This window comes from Rissa tridactyla, chromosome 4 (assembly GCF_028500815.1).
Source record: "Rissa tridactyla isolate bRisTri1 chromosome 4, bRisTri1.patW.cur.20221130, whole genome shotgun sequence".
Taxonomy (NCBI): domain Eukaryota; kingdom Metazoa; phylum Chordata; class Aves; order Charadriiformes; family Laridae; genus Rissa; species Rissa tridactyla.
Window position 1 is genome coordinate 16,049,244 of NC_071469.1, and position 22,103 is coordinate 16,071,346.

The window sequence follows — 22,103 nt, forward strand, 5'->3', positions numbered from 1 at the left end:
CAGCAATTCCCTCTCCACTGTGCTCTTTTCCTACAGCAGTCTGCGAGACAGGCAGAAAACCGTGCAGCTCGTGTAATCCATCAACGCAGCTCAAGAAGCAAAGACCAGCCAGGATCCTCTGTGCCTAGAACAATTTCCCTGTGCTTACCGCAGGTCTGCAACTTTGCTCCAGTTTCTGCTCAGACACCAGGGCAAAGCGCCGTGCTCGCAGGGCAGGAATGATTCCCAGAGAGTACCACGAGGTGCAGCAGGGCACCGCCATGTCCCAGCTTCCTCTCTTAACCATGTTCTTTTGCCACACAGCCACAGGTGCCACAATTTTCCTACACAAGTACTGGTAGATCAATTCCCTGATCTGTGCTTCTGGTCTGTAGCTGGAAAAAATTCATTCTCCATTTTGAGTTTTAGCTCAGCACTTCAACCTACTTTTTCCCACTTGGACTTTGTTTTATCCCTCCTTTCCCTGCATAACCTGGCAATTAAGGATACCTTTATCTCCTACCAGTGTTGAAATGTCAAAGTAATGTATGTTTGATAACGAGGTCTAGATCTAATTTTTCAAGGCATATGGATGTCTAAAGATGCAAATATGTGCCTACTGAGATTTTCAAGCCTTCAGATCTCTATTTCCAAATAAAATAAAATAAAATTAAGTGCCTGGATGTTTCTGAAAACTACAGTAAACATATTTATAAAAAATAACGTATGTTTTATGCATCAAAATAACTTTAAAAATATTGTCATTTGATGAAAACAGTCAACTCCACATCAAGTAGAAGAAAATCTACTGTTAACAACCTTAACAAATCTAGCACTTCCTTCACATTATAAGGACTCTAGATTCACACAGGAGTATGTAGGTCCTGTTTAGAAACAAAGGACGTAATTTTGTTTGAGCAAACTATTTCTCCTTTAGGTCAATTTTTTGATACTACTTACTCTAAAAAGACATTATAAACTGCTTCCTGGACTTGAACTGGGACTATTTAAAGTGAGATACTGCCCAGAATAAATTAGCGGGGCATATACTATAATTATTTACTCAATAACCAGTCAAATCAATACTATTTACCCTCTGTTCAGAATGTAAATAATGATTTCTCTATTTTTGTTAATCTCTAACCATATTATAAAATATTTATGCTGAGATGCTCTCAGACTGCTTTGGACAAGGGGCAGTAACCTGAGCTGGATCTTCCAGGCACACACTGTAATACAAACAACAAAATAAAACCACAAATGAGCCAGTGCTCACTTCTTATTAGCCAATTTCTAGCCCAGGAATAAATCGCATTCCTTTTTAATGTTTTGAAACAAATAATTTTCATAGGAACGAAATAAAGATGATTTGCAGTTAACCCTGTTTTATCAATAGAGCATGGAGGCAGAGGAGGGAAATGACTTGTGCAAGGGTATCCATTAGACTAAGGGAAGGGCCAGGAATAGAATCCAGATTTCCTGAGCACTGAGTGACATGTCAGCAGGATGTATCCTCCGTCTTCATAGCTGTGACCTTGGAGGAAGGGAAGGGGAAGGAAATTTGGAATGAAATAATTCAGGACTATTCTGTAACTTCAATGACTGAAGCCAGGCATTCATCTCATCCCAAAGGAAGAACTGTAACAAGGATATTGCTGATTTTGTTGACACATTTTATCGCCTGAACTAAGGCTACAAGCTCTGGTGGTTACTTGATAAGACTACCCTCCTTGAACCTGGGATAATGTTGCGTGTACCTGGTCAGGCATTAGTATTTTCTTATCAAATTAAGGGAGCTTTCATCTGATAGCTTCACAACGCAGGTGTGCAGCCTGCACCGACTGCATCTATCACTCCGAACAGAGCAGTGCACATGGCAGCAGCTCTGAAAGATGAGACAAAACATAATCTGTCCCAGTGCAGCCAGCACTTACAGTGCTAAGATTGTTTCAGCCACAATCCCCTTTATACATATCTGTCAGATAGCAAAGCAAATGTGATAACAACTGAATTTTACCTTGTGATACTTTGGCACGTATAGAGGACATGAAAACCAGTTCTGACCTTTCCACTGTTGTGAAGCACATACTTCTAAACAAGTTCTATTTAAAAACACAGTCTGATCAGAACCATCATGTCATCCATCTTAGTTTAGCATCAGACATTCAAATTACACTTCTTAATCATGTTATGTCATCTGTAAAAAATTACAGCCTTTCTGAAATGAAATTAGTTCACTTAATAAGGCTGCAGGGATTCTGTGTGGTTCCTCACCATACTCTAATTTTCTGCTTAGGGAAGTATGTTTTAATGGCTAGATCACCACAATCTGGAACTTTGGCTTCTGTTCTTGTCTCCCTCACCAGCTGAAAGGGTCACCTTCCTATGTTTCATTTTCCCCACCTATAAAATAGGGAACCTTCCCTCCATGTACTATTAAAGCACGTGCAATTCTGAGTAGTGTGACTGGCTTACACATAAAGTCTGGCTATAAATAGTATCTCTACAAACACTCAAGGAATTTGTGAAAATTGTTTCACAAAAATCAGTGCAGAACCCACTGTGTAACACTGACCCTCTGTCCATCACAGTGCGTGGATTTGACTTACAGTTGCACTGGTGTTCCTTCATTCCCAATCAGTTGGAAATAAAATTAATTGTTTCTCTGTGTCCTTCTACAACTTGTCAAGCTTTACCTACAAATAATTGTATCCCAAAAGGCAAAGTGTAGTCTGTATGGCTAGGAAATCTAGTACTGTAAAATAAACAAGCCAAAAACGTTCACACGCATTGATCAGACAGTTACTAGAGATGGCAGCAATTTATGGGAAACCACATGGAGGAGTTGCAATATATTACACCACATTCAGCTCAAGGGCCAAGACACCGAGCTCTAACAGTACAGCTGCTGGAGTTTGGTAGCATTTTTTTTTCCTCCCTTTATGGCCAGTACAAAAGTTAGACACAAGTATAATCTATAACTGGCTGGCAGAGTGCAGCTGCTGTGTCCTCTCGGGAAAGGAGGGAAGGACGTGACTATCTCCCTCTTGTCCAATCAGGCAGGACGCACTGGGGGAGTACCCTGAGGTCACTGCCACTTACAAAAAGCTCTTCAACTTCTCAGGCACTAGACCAGGGCAGAGATGGAGCGCACATCTAAAAGCACAGCCAGGTACTACTCCTAGGGAGCCGGTACCTCTTTATAGTTCCATTCAAAGACGCAAGCTCAGGCCTGAAAGTGCAAGTGCCATTCTGTAGATGCACAACACTTCAAGCTAATTAATTCTGATTCCAAATTAGTTACGACTTCACTCAGGTTATGTTGCTGGAGCACAGAATGCCCAAGTATGCTTATCTATTCCTACTAATGGAATAGACAGCTTGTTTGACCCTGGCTGGGGGTTCTTTCTGATGTGCTCCCCTGCTATGTAGGGTAAGGTTTTTATCTTGACTGTACACCTACAAAATCCCTGACTCCACAAACAGGTTCCCAGGTAGATTTTTTTTTTTTCTGCATTACTACTCAACTCAAGCTTGAATTTTTAAATAGCACTACCTGCTCCAGAATATGCTCCCAGAGATCTTCTGCATCTCACCAAGTATGGCTAGCAAGAGCGATGACTTACCGCAGCCAACCTGTCCTACAATCATTGTTAGCTGACCTGTGAGAGAGGAAGGTATATATAAGCTTCTGATTTACCAAATGCTCAAGGAAAAACATCTTATTCTGTATATCTGATCTCATTTTGTACCTTGAGGGATTCGGATATCAATGTTGGACAATGCTGGAGGACCTTCAGGTGTCCAAGTGAAAAATCCATTTGTGATCTATACCAAGATGGACAGAAATAAGAAACAAAAAACCACCTTTAGAGGTGACTTCTTTTTTCAACATCAGAGACACTTTCTCTGTTTTCATTACTCTGAGGACAGGAACAGAGTTAGCCTTTGCTCAATACAGGAAACAGATTTTCAAGTGACTGATTTTGTAAAGGCCTGTATTCTGACGCGCAAGAATCTCTGAACTTAAACAAACACAACAATTAGAAAATCATGGAAAATTCCTGAGGAAAAAGAAGTTGCTGTTTGGTTTGTTCTTTTGCTGTTCTTTTGTTTTGTTATTTGTAAGGTGGGCACACGAAATAAGAGAAATGATTCTAATACGATTAAATTATATACAGGGTCGCGGTTTGCTATCTGCAGAGCAGTGAATGTCACTCTAGACACACTGTAGCATATACAGCAATTACACAGTCCAAATTCCAAGCAGATTTGCAGAACTTTCCACAGAAATTAGATGTTGCTGCCTATTACAGTATTTTCCTCTGCATTTCTGATATGATTCTCAGATAACCTAGGCTTTGCTAGCTACAGAAATCTTTTCACTGAAAAAGACTAAAACCAACAAAGCCTGTTCAGGACTTTAAATGGAGGAGATTTCCATGGATACTGTGAAAAATAGGAAACAGGAGACAATTTTAAAAGGCCTGTATTTATACAGGACCCTCTTCTCTCACTTTTTCAGAGCCACTGAAGCCTTCAAAGCCTTTCATCAACGCAAGGTACAACATTTTTTGATCTGAGAAGGGTGGACTGGGACACTTTTATCCTACCCTGGAGAAAAAAGTGATACTCTTATCTCAGGAAACAACCTGAAAAAATAAGCAAAAGAAAGTGCAGTGTTCCTCCCTCTAGATTACCGAAGGCGGCCAGAGGATCCTCTCTCAACAAATGTCCCTTCATGGGCAATGAGCTGCAGACAGACATTATTTAATAACTGCAGAAGTTCCCTGACCCAGGTGCCGCCAGTGACAACGGTGTCAGCAGATGGAGCCAAAGATTATAGCTGGTCCTGGCTTTCTATTCGAGATCTTATAAATCTGGTCCTTACAGAGGTTACTGCTCTTGCCTCCCCTTTGTGACAAACTCCTTCGTTGTCACTCCATGTTGTCTTTTGATCCAACACCCCACCCCAAACCCTCTCTCAAATATTCCTCTTATTTTCCTAGAAGTCTATTCAAGAAGAATCCTGATGACAGCCTCAAAAAACCCCAACAAAACAAAAAAACAACCCTGAAAGCACTACCAGTTGCCCTACTTAGTCCCATGAAACTGCATTATTCATTCTCTTGTGCCGGAAATGCAAATGCAATAGCAGACTTTCTAAATAAACAGTGCATCACTGTAACAACCATCAGCATTTTTATTACTTCTGTCCATTTCTATAGCAAATTAAGAGCATCAGTCTTCAAAGCAGCGTGGGTAATTTTAATTTTTTCTTCAAAGAAGTTAGGTCTTTTAGGGTTAGTTTTTAGCTTCATCTTGAAAGGCTACTAGGAATTCCAAGAGAGGCAGGGAAGACCCATGACAAGACTATTTTAGGAATGTCTAAAAAAACTATTTTTAATTTTCTTCATACCATTTTCCTGTACAGGCACTGGAAATGGAAGAAAAAGTCTGGCACCCATAAAAGGTTGGACCAGATGGTCTTTCAAGGTTTCTTCCAACCTGGTCCATTCTGCGTTCTAAGTTGGAAATTTTTGTCATGAGAACAGGGCTAATGACTTAAACACCTCAGACAGAAAATTGCTGAGTGAAATCCAGTGGGATATACATGGCTAATCACAGCATAGAGGTCAGCCATCAATTCTTAAAATGGAAGACATAGAAAAGAAAGGTGGAGGTTAATCTCTGACATCAGCACAAGTGTCTGACAGTTCACATCAAATGCTGGTTCTTGAATTTGAAACCACCATCAGAATACAAAAGTGACTATTAGTGAACCATAGTAAGTGTTATTAGAGTGACCTTCATATCACCTTTACACAAAAATCATCTGCTTCTGTGATGTTAATGGGTCTTCTCATGTGAGAGCTGTAATTGTTCCAGTCCTCCCTGGCAGGCCTCTTGCGGTTAACAACCTTGAGTGGCTGTGCAAAATCAGAAAGACAGAAATATGCAGTAATTGGTGGCAGTACCAGCAAAATGTCCTAAATGTGAGCAGCCATATTATGACCTACACAGTTCAGGGTATTAAAAACAGTTTTTGCAATTGCAAGAAATAATCAGCAGGAAATGGAAAAGTAAAAAATTTATTCTGGGTATAAATCATTCCAGCCACTTCACCTGCAATTAAACATCATTACTCACCACTGCCTGGTATTTGCTGTGATTATCTGCACTTCTTATCTCTGAAGATTTATCATGCTCTTCTCCAATTTCTTCACTTGACAGGAATTCACTCAGTTTCTGCACACTGAAAGGGAAAAAATGGAATTACACCTCAACCTGGAAGGCAAAACTTTTATTCACTGCAACGTTTATTATAGAGCATCCCTTTTAGTATTCCAACCACTGTCTGCTGCTTTGTTTTCATTTTGTTTACAGGCTCATGAATATGTGCCTGTAATTACTGTGAGTTACTGCAAGGAAGTTGGCAAAACCTGCCCTGTTGTCTATTAACAGCTATGATACCTTAATGGTTTGTGCAGATGCTTCTCAAGTATTTTGTTTTCTGATTCTACCAGGGAAATTACACAAAAGATTTTTTCAGGCATTTGGTGGGATGTGGACCAGCTACAACAGTGGCTCATTTTGAAGCCCCATGCTGAAGTAGAGTTAACATTGTTCATGTTACTGGACTGCCGCACAGTCAGTTCTACTGAACAGTCTTATGAACACTAGGAATCTGATGAAATCCGTACACCGTGAGCTAAATTCAACCAGCTACAATGAAATACAAAGTGTATGAGGTAACATAATACAGGAATACACCTTAACAGAACAGTTTTCAACAGATGAGATAAAAGGAATTCTGACAACCAGCAATAAAGGAGAATCCATAAAATCTTCCCAAGCTGCTTAAGATTTAATTAGCTAAGAGATAATGTGCCTTTATTATGACATTTAACAGATCATGACATCAATTTTATCTCTGTACCTGACTTTATAAAATGTATGTCTGATCCACTCACAGGGACAGCAAATGAAATTTGTAAAGGAAATGGATTGAATCATGAACTCAACATCAAAGGGGCTCAATTAGCTGGAAATAAGTTAACTATCAGTCTCCAAAATGATAAAGTGCCAGAAGGCCTTCAGTTCCTAAAAATAAATTTTTGGACAAGCACTGAAAAAAACTATTTCAATATTTAGCCTTAGGCTAAATGGGGAGAAACAGGCGAATAATGCCACTGTAGCATAGTGATAGGTGACTATCTGTCAGTATGCAAATCTTAAAAAAAATAAAAATAAACCCCCCCAGCATTTATTTCACATTCCACTGGCAGGGATTTCCTTTTCAGAAAGAGACTTAGTTTCCTCTAAGAACCTCATGAGATACCGCCCTGGTGCCAAAACAGTGCCTGGACCAAGGTGGTAGAGGACTCCCTAAGGCAGACTCCCTGCACAGTTAGGACTTGTCCTGCCAGTAGAGATCGAAGCTGCCTGGGGACCCCCTAGGAGACAACTGGTTCTACAGTTTTTCTGCCAACTTGCCCACTTGCTAATGGCAGCCGAGGACTAAGACATACAGCGGGGTGAATTTAGCTAGAGCAGGTACTACAATCTAAGCAAGTGAGGAGGGGGAGAATAACTATTTGGGATGGGACAAGAGGAGTAATAACTAATTCGGCCTCAATGCAGGACCAAAATTTCTTAATGGGAAGGTCTACTATATCAAAGGAATAAATCAGAAGCCCCATCACTAGAGATACTGGTATCTATTTGCACAAAGCTCTAGAAACCAGGGTAGGATTGATCTTACCTTTTTTATTCAGTGAACCAGATATTTAAAAGAACATTTTAAGTGTCTTTAAATGGACCAAATGATGGTTTAGATGCTGCCTAGACAGAGTTGGTATGCAGCTGCACCTACATTCTCTGTAGGAAAATTACACTGACATTTGAATAATTACTCTGAAGGTATAAGGAGCAGAGAGAAAAGTCCCCTGTATCTGCTCCAGGGTCTAGTGGGGTAGGCAAAGACGACAGCAAACGTATTCTTGGGCCATGCATAGCCAAACAAGACCACTCTAAGGTATTCAATAATTTGATTTTTGCTCTCTGGTTATGGATCAAGGGGGCTGTACCCCAAGTACCAAGACTTGTCTCTGCAACCCCTTTGCCCAATGCTCTGCTGAACGCTGCTGCTGTCACTTGCTGCTCCTGTGGCAATTACTGAGGAAAAACAGTATAGCTGTGAGAAAAATCTTTTGTTAGAGGCAGCAATTCATATTTCAAGATGCCACACCATTCTACACTCTTAAAGAATAAAAAAACCACACCAACCAACATTCTCTGCAGAGCTCTTACTGAGATCGCAATTTCACTAGTATTCCAATATCTCCAAGGAGGAGCTTATTTTTAAGCCACAGAACAGACGTATTGATTAAAACATGGTTATTTGCACAGCTGACCAAAAAAGTGGTTTCATATTAAACCCAGTAAGATACATAATGCCACTCTTGCTACTTGACCTTTGCTGATGTAAAATTGTACGCTGTACCTTTGTCCTTGAAGACCTCACATTTAAGAAATACATCAATTGGCTGCTTAGTATTAATTTTCAATGGCACAAACACTCTTTTGAAAAAAAACTTTTCAAAGACATAATAGTTGCTCACCTTCCTAAAAACTTTCAACAGATTCCCCTCTGAGAAGCAAACACCTTGGCCCCATAACTTGGAAAGTTCTCAGGGGCCCTATGTGGAACAGAAGCTTTAAATCTGTTTTATCATTGGAATGAGTCACACAGTTGTTCTGATAGTGTCAATGACAATCCATGAGGATGCTTTGCACTTGGGCACACGTATAATGATAAAAGATACTGACAAGTTTATTTGTGGAGATTATTGTCCTTAATAGCATTTGGCATCAGAGACTGTAGCCAATATTAACAGAGTAGGGGTTATGAAGTGCCTGAGATGCAGAGCTTGTAACACCCTTTTAGTATCCCTTACGTGCTGGCTTCACTGCAGGATCATCTTCACTTAGTTCCTTTCTGCCTCTACAGAAGTTGTCTCGTACACACATCTCAGCCTAAAGAAAGCTGAAGTACAGCTTTATCAAGTTAGGTTACCTTCACCTGATCTTACTCATCAGCTACTTATTAGCAGAAAAGTGTAACAGCAAGACACAGTTAGAGAAAGTAAACATTAGTTGTGCTCAATTGGCACAAACACAGCTGTTCATAAGTCTGCTTTTTCATGTTTACTGAAGTATTTAAGCAAGCGTGTGTTTGCATGGGTTGAAAATACCTGCCACACGCTTCCAAAATACTGTACTGCAGGTGGGGTACTCGGAAGACACACCTAGAGCAGCACCAGCAGCACTACAGAGCAATGCACTCTGCAACACAACCTGAGTTACTGCGATACAGGTAGCCAGGAAAACAAGGGTCACGTCAACTTTGTTGCAGAGTGTGAACCAGGGGATTCCTGTCCGCACTACAGATGGCAGGGCAATAGCCTGCTAACAAGTAGATAACTACAGAATAGCTCATGAACAAGTCCCAGCTAGCAACAATTAAATACTTGGTTGATACTAATTGCTTTAGAATTGTTCCTGCAGCATCAACAGGCACACAATTCATTTACAAAGAAATCCTTAGACAAGCCAAAATAAATGTCCATTACCAGGTGCCAGTGTGAGCCCCCAGATACTTTGCTGGCTGCAATCTTAGCGTAACAATTTGCCATAACTCTAGGGACTACCGGAGTGGCTGCAAAACATTTCATGCCAGCCGCTGACGTGCTCAGATTTCACACTTGTCAGGAGAGAGGGCACAGCTGCGACTTTGCACTGTCAGGGAATATTGAAACAGTGCGGGCAATCTCAGCCTCCTGCTGTAGTCTCCTTTGCATCTCCAAAGTGACTCAAAGGCAATTAAACCAGGGCTGGCATCCAGTATCTGTCCCATAGTTCAGACAAGTTCTTAAGACAGCAATATTGGAGGTCAAAAAGAGGTCCTAATAAAGTAGAGAAGCCTAAACTCTCTCTTCCTCCCCTATCAGTCAGGTAGAGTTACACCACATATGAAAAGCATTAAGAGGTTTTTACACAAATCTGTTGATACTCAAAGTGAAATTCACAATGAAACAGCAGTTCTACTGGTTGTTATTTCAGTTTTTGAATAATCAGACTAACATGTTCATAAGAAAGTAAAAATTCATCAAGTCTGGCGTAGACATTTAGTCATTAACTTACTCACACACTTAACTGATTTTTATGGGGTTTGTTTGTTTGCTTATTTGTTTAAGTCCAACTCTCCACCAACAGGCAACCTCTCAGGCAGGGGGCTGAGGATGAGCACAGCCCATGTGATACACAGCGAAATACATGTGCCTCTGTGATTACCTTTTTCCTTCTACATGCTTGATGGAGGGAAACGTTTGGGTGATTTATGAAACTAAATCATCAGTAAGTTTTCACTTCCTGTCTTGTTATCACATATATGTTGCATGCAGTACCAATACACACATTCTCAAAAGTCAGAGAGGTAGTAGCAAAGATACTAATTTTACAGTCTCACCTTACTAATGCTTTGACAGTGGATCTAACCACACTGGAGAGCAGGAACAACGGAGACACAAGAATATGAAACAGGGAGATGGAGGCAAATGCCACGGATGGGGAGAAGTCAGCATTTCTTGTCAGATGAGCATGGACCACAAATGTCTACAAAAATACAGACATCAGTATCAGTGTTTTGTCATAACGAAGGAAATGCACAAAGACTTCATATTTCATAAGCATTCATTTACAGAATCTTAACAGAATCTTTCTCTTAACAGTTTGGAGGAGTGTGGCATACTCATGGCTGCTTCCGGTCACAGATGACAAATGGGCATTTTCCATTCTCTCCTAGAGGAGCTGCAAATGTGTGGCAGGTTTGCATCCTGTCCTTCTCCCTCCTCATTTCCACATCACTTATACTTGAAAATGCAGTTGTAATTAACACTACTTAGAAAAGTCCATACTTACAATAAGTACAGCTGCAATTGGTATTGCTGCATTCATAAAGACTGTGAAGGAAAACATGTAGGAACATTTAGAAACAATTTCCATTCAGACATGCTCAATCTTAAAATACTACTAGCACTAGTTTACAATGGTATTTTATATGCTTAAGATAGGAAAAACGCACAACTATCTACACAGATCAGTACACCATTTTAAAACACCTACAGTTTACTTCCCTTCACACCACTAGAACAGACAGAACCCAGCAATGTACCCTACCACAGACAACTAATCAACTGGTTTTGAGCTGCAATCAGCTCACACGCTGTTCAGGTGAGGGATGCTGCAGGTCTCCATCTCACAATGGACAGAGAGGCCGAGCCGATACAACGTCTGGTGGGCAACTTGAATACCTGACTGTGAAAGGAGACCAGCAGAGGCTGCACAGGTCGTTGTGTGGGACTGCCTCCTGCAGGACCTCCTGGGAGAGCCACTGGCACGTATGTCAAACTGTGACCTACTTCTGGGGCGCCACTTCTGAAGCACAGGGCTTTGGGGTCCTCTCAGGTTTCAGGATGCAGTTCAAAGGGTAAGGAAAGACTGGCAACGCTGCACGGTATCATTGACTTAGTTTACTCTTGTGGAGGATTTACTCATAATTACTCCTGCTTTGTCAGGCTTGACTACTTTGTGAATGTCCTCAGGAGCTCTATACAGGTTCCAATGGTACCTAAATGTGGTACAGCTTTGATTTCAGCTGGGCCTTAAGTTATTAAAGTGCAAACAATGAACCAGTTTCCTCCCTGACCTCAAACAATGTCTGTCTTGGTGCCCTGGATTCCTTCACTATAGAAACTACAGCATTCAAAGGTTATTAAAGAAATGGATGGGGAGAAGCAAGCAAATGCCATTTCTGTATAGGGATCTCTTTTAGATCAGGCAGGAACACAGGTTAAGAATACAAAAAGAACCAGTTATCCATCTGGGAGCTTGAGCCAGAACCAGAGCTACGATCTGACCCCACACGTCTGTCCCCTCTATAGCAACCTGAAGATACTATTTAATCATCACCTCTTCATTTTGACCATCACTCAGTTTTATTTCATTAAGTAAACAATAGGGAGAAAGAATATAGAATCTATAGCTAAAATAGAATTAAAAGATCAGTACACGTGTAACAGAAAAGAAAGAGGCTAGACACTTCTTTATTGTTTAAACTCTGCCTGACCTTTTTTCCTACCAGGTACAGCCATGTTCACACAGTAAAAGCACTCCCCAGTTATTCGTCTGAAGTGGAGCATCATCATTTGACCCACAAATGCTTCTGGTTGACTGGCCATCCTTTTCTGGGCATAAACACCCCAAAGAACTTAACGTACTGTCAGATGTTCCTTTTTCCTACATTTAGAAGATCTTTAATGAATCCTGTAATGTACGTGTAAACTCTATACTCAAGCATAAATAAAATAGCTGTGTTATTTCATGTGGCTCTAATTCCTTGACAGGAGAGCGTTTGAAAATATAGGTATATTTGTGTATACAAATTTCCAAAATAAAAACTTAGCCTTTGAAAGATGCATATGCATTAAATCCTAGAAGTTCATAGTTTATTCCTCATCCTAGGGGAAAAAAAAAATTCTGGGGAAAATGTTCTTTTCTTTGTTGGAATACAAAGCAGCTTCAGTTCAGACTCTCATTGCTCATAATGATTCTACTTCCTGCCCAGTTTTCACTTTGTATAAACTTGAGGTAGTTATGGCATAGAAATTTTGAAAAAGCAGCGAAGCTTGCTGCCTGCAGCTACGGACTACTTAATTCTATTAAATCCTTGCATTTCCAATTTGCCTTTGAGACTGCTGCAGTACATGAGTTTGCTTTTATGAGTGAATCTGATGAGGGAAGCTAGCAAAGCTGATGAACTTCTCAGAGATGGGTCCTCCCCTTCTGCTGTCTACAGTGTGAGATCGTACCTGTCAAATACAAAGCTGGACAGATTAAATATACTGTAGGGTTGGCAAAGCCCGCTGCAGTTAAGACAGCCAGGGTCACTTGGTGGGTCCCAATAAGTCAATTTGAGTTTTGCTATTCTGTGAGATCCCAAGTACATCCAGGAACTTCACTTCAAACATCTTCTTTCAAGCAAATAAATAAGGGCTTATTGAGCCACTGGCATTTGGGAGCTTTTTTTTTATAATTTTTTTTTCCAATTATGCAAGTGTCCAGAATAATAAAGTGTTCTCTACCACAAATTTTGTTCACAGCTAAGACTTTTGGTTTAATTAGATTCAAAGTACTTTGTTACTGAAAAAAGGCAGATTGAACACTTGGAAAAATGTTTTCAGTCCTTTTTGCATATTTTAGATTAGTAACTACTGTTATTTTCCTCTGAGAAAGCCTGGAGCTACTTTGCTTGTGACAGATTAAGTATAAATTCATAGAAACAGGAAAACCATTCTTTTCTTTCTCAGTGTGTACTAAATCCTGTAAATTTAGTGTATACTAAGTCCTGTAAAACTGAACATAGGGTAATTCTACCAATCAGTATGGAAAAAGTTACATAGGAATCTTCTTTGCTAAAGTTAAAGAATTCACTGTCAAAAACTCAAAAGGTGTGAACCATCAGCATTGATTCTGGTGGATACATTTCATTAAAATTATAGGAAGAGCTAACGTCTATAATAGCTCTTTTAATACACATGAACAATTCCATATACATACAAACTGGATCCAGACACAGGGGCGAGGCAAAAGAGATCCAATTTCCATGTGGTCTTGAAATGGAATTTCCTTGTGGTCTAGCCAACACTGCCCTGAAACTTGTAGGTATATTTTCTGTAATCCAATGCAAATCTATTCCTCATGAATAGAAGTAGCTCCAACCACATTCTTTCATTCACAGCTAAGTATACTTAGAAAAGTATTCCAGAGTCTATTCAACACTGTACATTAAAAGAAGAATATAAAAAAATATCTCATTTCTGCTTTCTTATTGTTCTAGGAAGTGTCTACCTTCCTCGTGATCAATAAACCATAAAATCTTGGTTGTCATCTGCCTTTTTCACTCTTTTCTTTCTTAAAAAAATTAATCATAAATTCACTATCACATTAGCAAACACGCTTTGTGCTGACTATGCCTGTCATTCTATTTATACTTATGGTAAGAAAACCAGCAAATTCTCCTATATTTATGTTCCCCATGCAGTCTGCTAAAGTGCAAGTTTGTAAAGATCAATGTAATTTCTGCTAAAGACAGAGAGTGTAAGGAACTCCTAGGCTGAAACTACAGGAACTCTATATAAGACAAAATTATATGCAACAACATAAAAAAAGCTGTGTTGGCTTACCCCAGCTGAGAAACTGATCTACTGTGTCTTACATACACACCAATATCACTTGTAATATTAACAAGAATGCAAATTAAGTGTTTCAAGAAGCATCAGTATATAGAGTTGTTTCTAATAATATGGTTTCATATTTATGTCACTATTTCTTTACGGAATCGCCAGTACTCTTGGGATGAATACACCTTTTTGTAGCCGTTAGAAATGATGCTGTGAGGATTTAAAAACCAAATAAGCCTCCATGGCTCCTTCAGTCCTACAGCTGAACCTGTGACTCTGACTATAAATAGATTTTAACGCCACATGAAGCAGTGCAAACAAAGGGAGCCCGACTGTGTTGATCTGGGCGTAGGATGGAGTTTCCGGTCACACAATCTACTCCAGCTAAACTCTGTTTTACGTCAAAATGGAAACTACTGTCCAAGCATAGAGAGCTCAGGATCCCCAGAGAGAAATTCTGGTCTTGGAAGTCAATGAAAACCTCAACTTAATGTCAGTTAAATTCAGTGGGATCAGGATCTTTCCCTCAGAGTGCATTACCTTTGTGATCATTTGGCAGAGAAGAAAGTCGGCTGCACGTCTTTTGGGTGAAAGAAATGGAATAATACGAATCAGACTGGAAGTTACTTTCCTAAGGAGCAGCCTTCCTTATTAGCCTACAAGATACTTGTGCAGGTAGCTTGTGGCATTTGAATACTTCTCACTGAAAATTTCCATTTCATTAATATCTTACAGATTATATGAACAGCGTTCTTCAATATGACTTTAGTAATTATTTCTAAAGTATTACAGTAGCAATTATACAGATGTTGCATATGATCCCCTCAAATAGAGAGTTCAATTGGCCCTACATCTTTTTAAAAAGGATGATAAATGCCTTAAAGCAGTTTGAAATTGCCAGGATTCTCATATTTTACCTTTTTAGGATATAGAAATGTTCTTAAGAATTACTTGCTTTTATAAGAAATCCAGGTTTTGAATAAGGAAGTATAAGTACCATCTGTTGTAGCTTCAATGCAAAGACAATTCCTGTCACATATTACGATACACTGTATTGTGCAAAATGCAGGAGGGAAAAGAAAACGAAACATCGACAAAGGCTTCTTCCTGAATGCTATGTTATAGAGAAGAATATTGCTGGCTGAAGGTAGCCTGTGAAACACTTGTCCCTTAAAAGCTTTTCTCCAGAAAAGCTAATGCTTAACTTTCTCTTTTAGGCGTATTTCCCATATGGGCAAAATTCTACTGAATTAAATGGAAAGTCTGACTAAATTGAAAGTGAGGAGTAGGGATCAGAGCCTAAAGCAACTGAAACAATCTCGACAGACAAATGGTAAACTCATTAGCAGCTAATAATGCAGTAGCACTTCAGCTGAAGAGTGGATTAGAATGAAGGAAGAGACTTACTGGATATGGAGGTATAAAGGGCAAAAGACTTGAGGCTAGTCATTTCTTTTTGTCTCGTTTCCTCTACGCTGCTGTGAAAAATGTGTTCCCAAGCATAGAGTTTAAGGAGCTTAATGCCTCGAAGCATCTCATTTGTCTTCTTCAGTCTCTCATTGGAGTACTCCTGCAACATTTACAGACATATATACTTAAAGAGTATAATTAAAGCAGCTGTCCCCTAAACATAAAGATCACACAAAAATTTTATGCAGCCCCTTGTAATCAGTCAGGCAGACTTTACTAGTTCTGTCCATTTAAATATTTTGTTACTGTTTTTCACAAAGTTGAGCTTCCCTAGAGCTCATGTGAACAGGCAATTGGTTTGCACCCCTAAATCACATAGTCTGTACTGAAAATTTTTCCCCTCTGTCAGCTTTCTGATGACTTGCAAGGCAGCCTCTCATGACTTCTACTGCCCAGCATACTGGCTGGATTTTCAACAGGCACGCGGACAACCTACAGAGGAGCTCAGAAGGCGCAGACAAGCTAAGACTGGGCACACCGCTCTGCCCAGTCAACGTGATGTGGAAACATCTATGACAGGCTTCAAAGCAGCAAGGCCACATTAGCAAGAAGCTGTGATCCCGTAGAGAACCCTGACTCCGAGCAGGGCCAGCTGGTCAGGCACAATGATGCACTGGTGAAGTTATACTCCCAGTAAAGCATCACTGGAAGGTATGCCGCTTCTATTTTTCAGGCAAGCTCAAGGATTTTTGTACCGCACTAGGTTACACAGCGGAGACATTTCAAGCACACAATGCGCTGCTCCCATCTGCAGGAATTCCCAGGTGATGCCAACTGTCTGCTTGGATGCTACAGGGAAGAATGCTGTCTACATTTCTAGAAGGGTGCACACTGTTGATGCGAAGGCATTACTTTCACACAGGAAGGTGCACAAATAACTCCCATTACCACCCTTAATTTGTGGTGGAAGAAATTTCAGCAAGCTGTCTGGGTCCATTAGAGGTTCCTATGGCTTCCTTGGCAGTGCAACCGTCCCTGAATGTGGGGATATGGTTCAGAGCAGCGGGGTGTGGTAATTCCTATGAACCAAGGCAACTTTCTCGGCAGCGATGCAGACGATTCAAATTCTAGACAAGCCAAGTGAGGGATCAAGGAACAGCTTGTGACTTAGGAGACCTCTAAGGTCCCCAGCTGAGGAGCATGCTGTGGGAGTTAGGACTGCCCAGAGGTTATTTAAATAACTTGGTCTGATAGATTTCCACATCTATGATGTATCTGGAATCTGAGTTTGGACATAGGATTCCTACCTCCTTTCCCCTTGGACAGATTGCCTTGCACAATTCTTTCATTTCAGTCAATGACTGCTGACCATTTACATTTGCAAGTCAGAAAGATCTTAAGTTTTTTTGCTCTTAAGGAAACGTATACTTGTTGAAAAATATAAACCTCCAAACCTGCATTTTCACTGCTTACACTTTCATATTCTTGAACTCGACATTGTTCAAGAGTCAATGTCCATGGTTAGCTCTGTAATTCCGAACACAGAGCACTGCATAATTACCAAAGGTGCCATTTATATCATGTATGACTTTGAAGACACTTACCAGTGTGCTTCTCTGGGCCTGTGAGAGTTTTGTTGCTACAAAGTACTGAACAGGTGCAAGGACTATGATTACTGCTGCTCCAATTAAGGCACTGATTCCAAGAAGGTAGTAGAGCAGAAGAACTCCTACAATTATCTGTCGGGAGAAAAGAAAGCTTGGGAAGGGGAAGGCTTGGGGAGGCTTCACTTCATATGTGCACCACAATGACCCATCACAGGGTAACTGGACAGCACGTTCAAAACCAACAGCCACCACAGCTAACACCACCCCAAAACGTCATACGTTCCGCATCCCTGGCACAGTGGGGTTTGATCAGTCAGGGTATTCTGTCAGAGGACCAAATAGTGGTCCTCTGTTCCCACTGTTCCTAGTGAACCTAGTGTTCCTCCCCAGCTTGTGGATTCTGTGTATTTCCAGTTCATGGACTCCCCATTATGAACAGTAGAAGAAGGTCGTACAAATTTGCATGTCTTCTGTAATGTAACTCACAGCTATTTAAAATAACTTTACTTAGAGATAAATACATTTATAAAAAAACCTCTTTAAATAAAATTTAAAAGCTATTTTAGAATACTGCCAAGTAACACATCGAGATATTCCCTAAACCACTATTAAATATTTTTTCCCATTTGGCAGATGACATAGCATGCTTTTGTTTGACTTATGATCTTTTTCATCTTTGACATTTAAGCAGTTTTACACTGAGGAAGAAACTTCATCTCCCAGTTTGATCAGAACTCACTAGTCTACAACACACAGGACTTCCACAAAGAAGGAATTTTTCTTTGCTTCCTATAGAAGCTAATAGGAAATACTATTAAAATGTTAATATGACATTATTGCTGACCAGCACATAAAAAAAGTCCTCATAAATGATATCTCTGAGAACCTCCACTTCAAACAAACTCTAACATAAACTTGCAAGGAATTGTTTTAAGGGTGCACAGTACCAGACTGGCGATGACTGTCAAAAAAGGGTTAGAGAAACAACTTAGGAATAAAAGGTTTGCCTTTGGATAAACAAGAATCTAGAGAGCCATCATTTGGATAGAAAGGGATACTGTAAGCAGCTCAATAAACACAAACATACAAGCTACTAATGTTAATTACCACTATTCTAATGACTGACTCCTGAACAATCTGGAACACTGACACTCTGTATATTTATCAGTATAAGCTGATAAATTAATCAGAAGACATACTGATAGAAAGTTAATTTCATACATCATTTCCTTTAATTAAAAAAAAATGAAAATTTCCTTAAAGCATTATCTACTATGCTTGCTATATTTGCATATCTGTATACTCTCACAACCCTCACAGAAACACTATCTCCCATCATTTTGAAGCTCAGTAGTCATAAGCCCATCCATTCCCACACATATTTATGGGAACTGGGTATTTCCATGAAGAAAAGCAGAGTCCTTAGTTTCCAAATCTCCACCTTGACATTTTCATGAATTTAAGACACACAGAGAGAAAATACAGATAATATTTTTTTTCCTTTCCTTAAGAATCCTTTGACGCCTCTCTGCAGATGAACTAAACTAAAACATGACTCTTAAAATGAGTCACAGTATTTACTTAGGAAACATGCATTAACATGAAAGTGAAGTCCTATTATATATATACCACACATCTAGTAAGAGCAAAGGTTAAATTGTAAATTAAAAATCTTTTAGTGACGAGAAAGTGAGCAATCTGCTTCCATCTGAAGTCAGGAAATTCCTGAGTGTGTGAAGCCAAAGGAAAAATGCAAGGCCTCTTTCAGATAGCCCTGGCAGAGTTCCCCTCCAAAACATGAAATGGTCCTGGGTCTTTAGAGATCAAGATATTAATTCCCAACTGCTTCTTCATGGGCAGACAATCCAGGCACTCAAAATGCAGGAAAGCATCAAACAGTGCAGAGTTAAGAGATGTTTGAAACTACAAAGTCAATGGAGAACACTGACCCCCTGCTTTCCCCCACTGCTGGTTGATTGTCAAGGACATTATGGGACCAGCTGGTTCTAGAAACAGAGCCCCAGCTTCCCACACAGACAAGGGGAAAGCTATTCTAGCGACTGGATCCTGAGGGAGTTGCTAGCTCACAGCTGGTTTGAGGTTTTTTTCTCCATCCTAGCTATTGAAAAGGTCAGTCTTTGCAATAAAAATTCTATGTTTTCAATAGATTAAAAATTATCCCATTTTCATCATCTTTATATTGTGATAATAAGGGAAATGTTTTAAAAGATATTCATCATGTATGAGATAAAAAAGAAAACATTCTCAATTTAAGCACGTGAATACTTGTATCTGAAAAGTGCTGAAATCTGTAAGCATTATTGCAAGTAATTCTATATTTATCATACCACATACTATACAGTCAAGAATAAACAGTATCTAGATAATATCTGAAGTGGTGGAGGACAGTATCTAGCAGATGGGAAGGCTCTCATTAATATTTCTGAGAAGGTAATGATCACATATTTAAAAAAAATATGTAATGAAACACACTGCTTCCCTTTCATCAAAATCCCAAAGCTCTTTCCTGCCAGAGATATGTATCACGGGCAAGAAACTCACCAATAGCTCTGGTTATTTTGTCTTGATTATTTATTGGAGATAGCAAATACTTTCAGCCAGAAACTGCTTTGGGGCCAGTTTTGAAAGAGACAAACGGCCTTTCATTAGAGCTGTAAGTTATCCCTGCTAAATGAACCAGAGATATGAGAATACAGGAGTTTTTAATAATCACAATGAGATCAAACAAGGGTGTTCATAAAATGGAGGCGGGGGGAAAGCCTTTATAGGGCCTCATTTTGCTCCCAGGGTCTGAGCCAAGCCTGCTGAGGGCATCTTTCAACTGATGGGCATCCCCAGGCCTCTTTTCATGGATTTCAATGGCCTTCAAACAGTAAGTTAAGGCAATGATAAAGCTCCTATTGACTCCAGTCAGAGCAACGATGGGGCTCAGATTATCTAGACTGTATAGAAATCCTAACTTGTTATGAATGGTTAGGTCTTCTAAGTTGAGGATAATTACAAAATCCACAGCAAATGCTGAAATGCCGATTGTTAGGTTAAGAGCTACAAAACCATTAAAAACCTGTTTTAAATAATAATGAAGCATCCAGTAATTGGTTTCACTGCCTCACAAAACAAGGTATTGAATGAGTGTTGTGGAAACATGTTTTGGAGAAACCTTCGTGATCACCATGACTCATTGATTTGTGCCTTGCAATGCGCGCACCGCCCACAAAACGGGAGCATGCTTTGACACTGGTAGTCGTGATCTGCTAAGGAGCATTGCAGGGTGAATTTTAATGCAAATATAATCATATTTTCAGCAGACTGTCAGGAAATCTTTATGAGTCTGTGACTTCTGGCACATTAGAGCAAGATGTTGTTACAGAATACGCAATGAAATCTGCTTAATTCTCGGTTGCACTAAAGCTCTCCCTACACTAAGCTGACAGAGTGGTCTTACAAAAAGCGTACCTGAAAACGGTACGGTGCCTCTTTTACTAACAGACTTACAATGGAGACTAAGTCCAGCAGATAACTGGACCCTAAACGTTATCATTAAAGGGGTGGACTCTTCTTAACGCCTCATGGCTCTTACAGCAATATCATTAGCAGTATACAATCACTGACTTCTTACTGCAGGGTACTTCCAGTAAATGGATAAAAAATATCCTGATATTCAAACCATTACTAAGAAACTGCCAACCTGTAACCATATTTCATATGATATTTCATATCAATTTCTTTTCATTATAGTTGTCTTCTCTTTCGCAATTAGATATCAATATTAGCACATTTTTTCCCCCACTCTAAAATAATCTGCTTCCCATTTTTTCCCCAGGGAAACCATCCTGATGCTAAAAAATAAGCCAGGTTTCTTTCTGAAAAAATCCTGCTGATAATTGCTATGTTCATCATCCATTTTTAATTCTAGAAAGTAAGATGGTTTTAACTGGCATATAAGCCTCCCCAGAGTAGATGAGGAAAACTAGTCTATACCCAATAGCTACTCCTGCACAGGAGAGAGATAAATGCATTTATACTGTACGAGTGCAGCCACCCTATGATATAAATCATATTCATAATATAAAATATAAATATAAATAAATTTATTTTATATAAATATAAATCATATTCAACCATATAAATATAAACCATTTTAGGTCTTAATATTTCAGCAGGTATAGTTATACACCTCACATGCAGAGTAAATGCAAACCCTAGGCATGAAAGCACGGTTAAAAGAAGCTATCAGTTAGTAGGCTGATGACTGTTTACACCTTAATGCACTCACTATCCTGATTTGAGGCTTTAATTGGTGTTACCGAGAGTTCTACCAAAGTTTCAAACAGATTTCTTCTTCCTCCAGGTCCTATTGCAGTCTCTGAAGCAATCTACCCCTCACTACCACAGAGAGACTAGAAGACATACGGTAACATATTAGGTTTCAAACACATACAGCAGAAGTGCGAAGACTCCCAGAGTATTTCAAGAGGGCACTAATTGGTTTTCCAGAGAACAAATACTCCCCAAAGAATTAGACTACACAAGAGGACACAAGACGCCCTCAAGACCTCGCTATCACTGACAATGAAGAAGGACCTGCGTTGCCCCTCCCCAGTATTTTCCTCAGTGAGGAAAAAACCAAATCCAGGGAAAACAATTAAACCAGGGATTTTTTTCCACGTTAGGAAATCAATCTGGCTTACCATGCAATCAGATGATTTTAAGTCCATCACAAAGGAGGACTTGTTCATCTAACCTGTAAGCAGCTTGACCAAAACCTCTTGGTTTTGACAGA

The 22,103-nt window shown here is 39.7% G+C and overlaps 1 protein-coding gene and 1 long non-coding RNA gene across 13 annotated transcripts in view; one reads left to right on the forward strand and one right to left on the reverse strand.

Annotated features, from left to right (window-relative positions):
* LOC128909100 (uncharacterized) overlaps window positions 1-21,776 on the forward strand; it is a 62,439-nt gene extending 40,663 nt beyond the window's left edge. For 2 of the 11 annotated variants that reach the window (XR_008466233.1, XR_008466240.1), the window contains 3 exons: window positions 10,773-10,868; window positions 12,185-12,373; window positions 21,672-21,776. This is a non-coding gene — a long non-coding RNA (uncharacterized LOC128909100). Of the gene's footprint in view, window positions 1-36; window positions 472-4,504; window positions 4,628-10,257; window positions 10,399-10,772; window positions 10,869-12,184; window positions 12,425-21,671 lie in introns of those variants that run through there. The other 9 variants (XR_008466232.1, XR_008466241.1, XR_008466230.1 and 6 more) reach the window with 8 other exon arrangements.
* Window positions 1-22,103, reverse strand: part of ABCC8 (ATP binding cassette subfamily C member 8) — an 80,673-nt gene that overhangs the window by 35,350 nt on the left and 23,220 nt on the right. For both annotated transcript variants that reach the window (XM_054200316.1, XM_054200318.1), the window contains exons 9-16: window positions 17,297-17,431; window positions 15,690-15,852; window positions 10,963-11,003; window positions 10,511-10,656; window positions 6,130-6,235; window positions 5,799-5,909; window positions 3,732-3,807; window positions 3,536-3,641 (exon numbers count right to left, since the gene is read on the reverse strand). In XM_054200316.1, coding sequence (XP_054056291.1) covers window positions 3,536-3,641; window positions 3,732-3,807; window positions 5,799-5,909; window positions 6,130-6,235; window positions 10,511-10,656; window positions 10,963-11,003; window positions 15,690-15,852; window positions 17,297-17,431 — 884 coding nt within the window. The remainder of the gene's footprint in view (window positions 1-3,535; window positions 3,642-3,731; window positions 3,808-5,798; window positions 5,910-6,129; window positions 6,236-10,510; window positions 10,657-10,962; window positions 11,004-15,689; window positions 15,853-17,296; window positions 17,432-22,103) is intronic.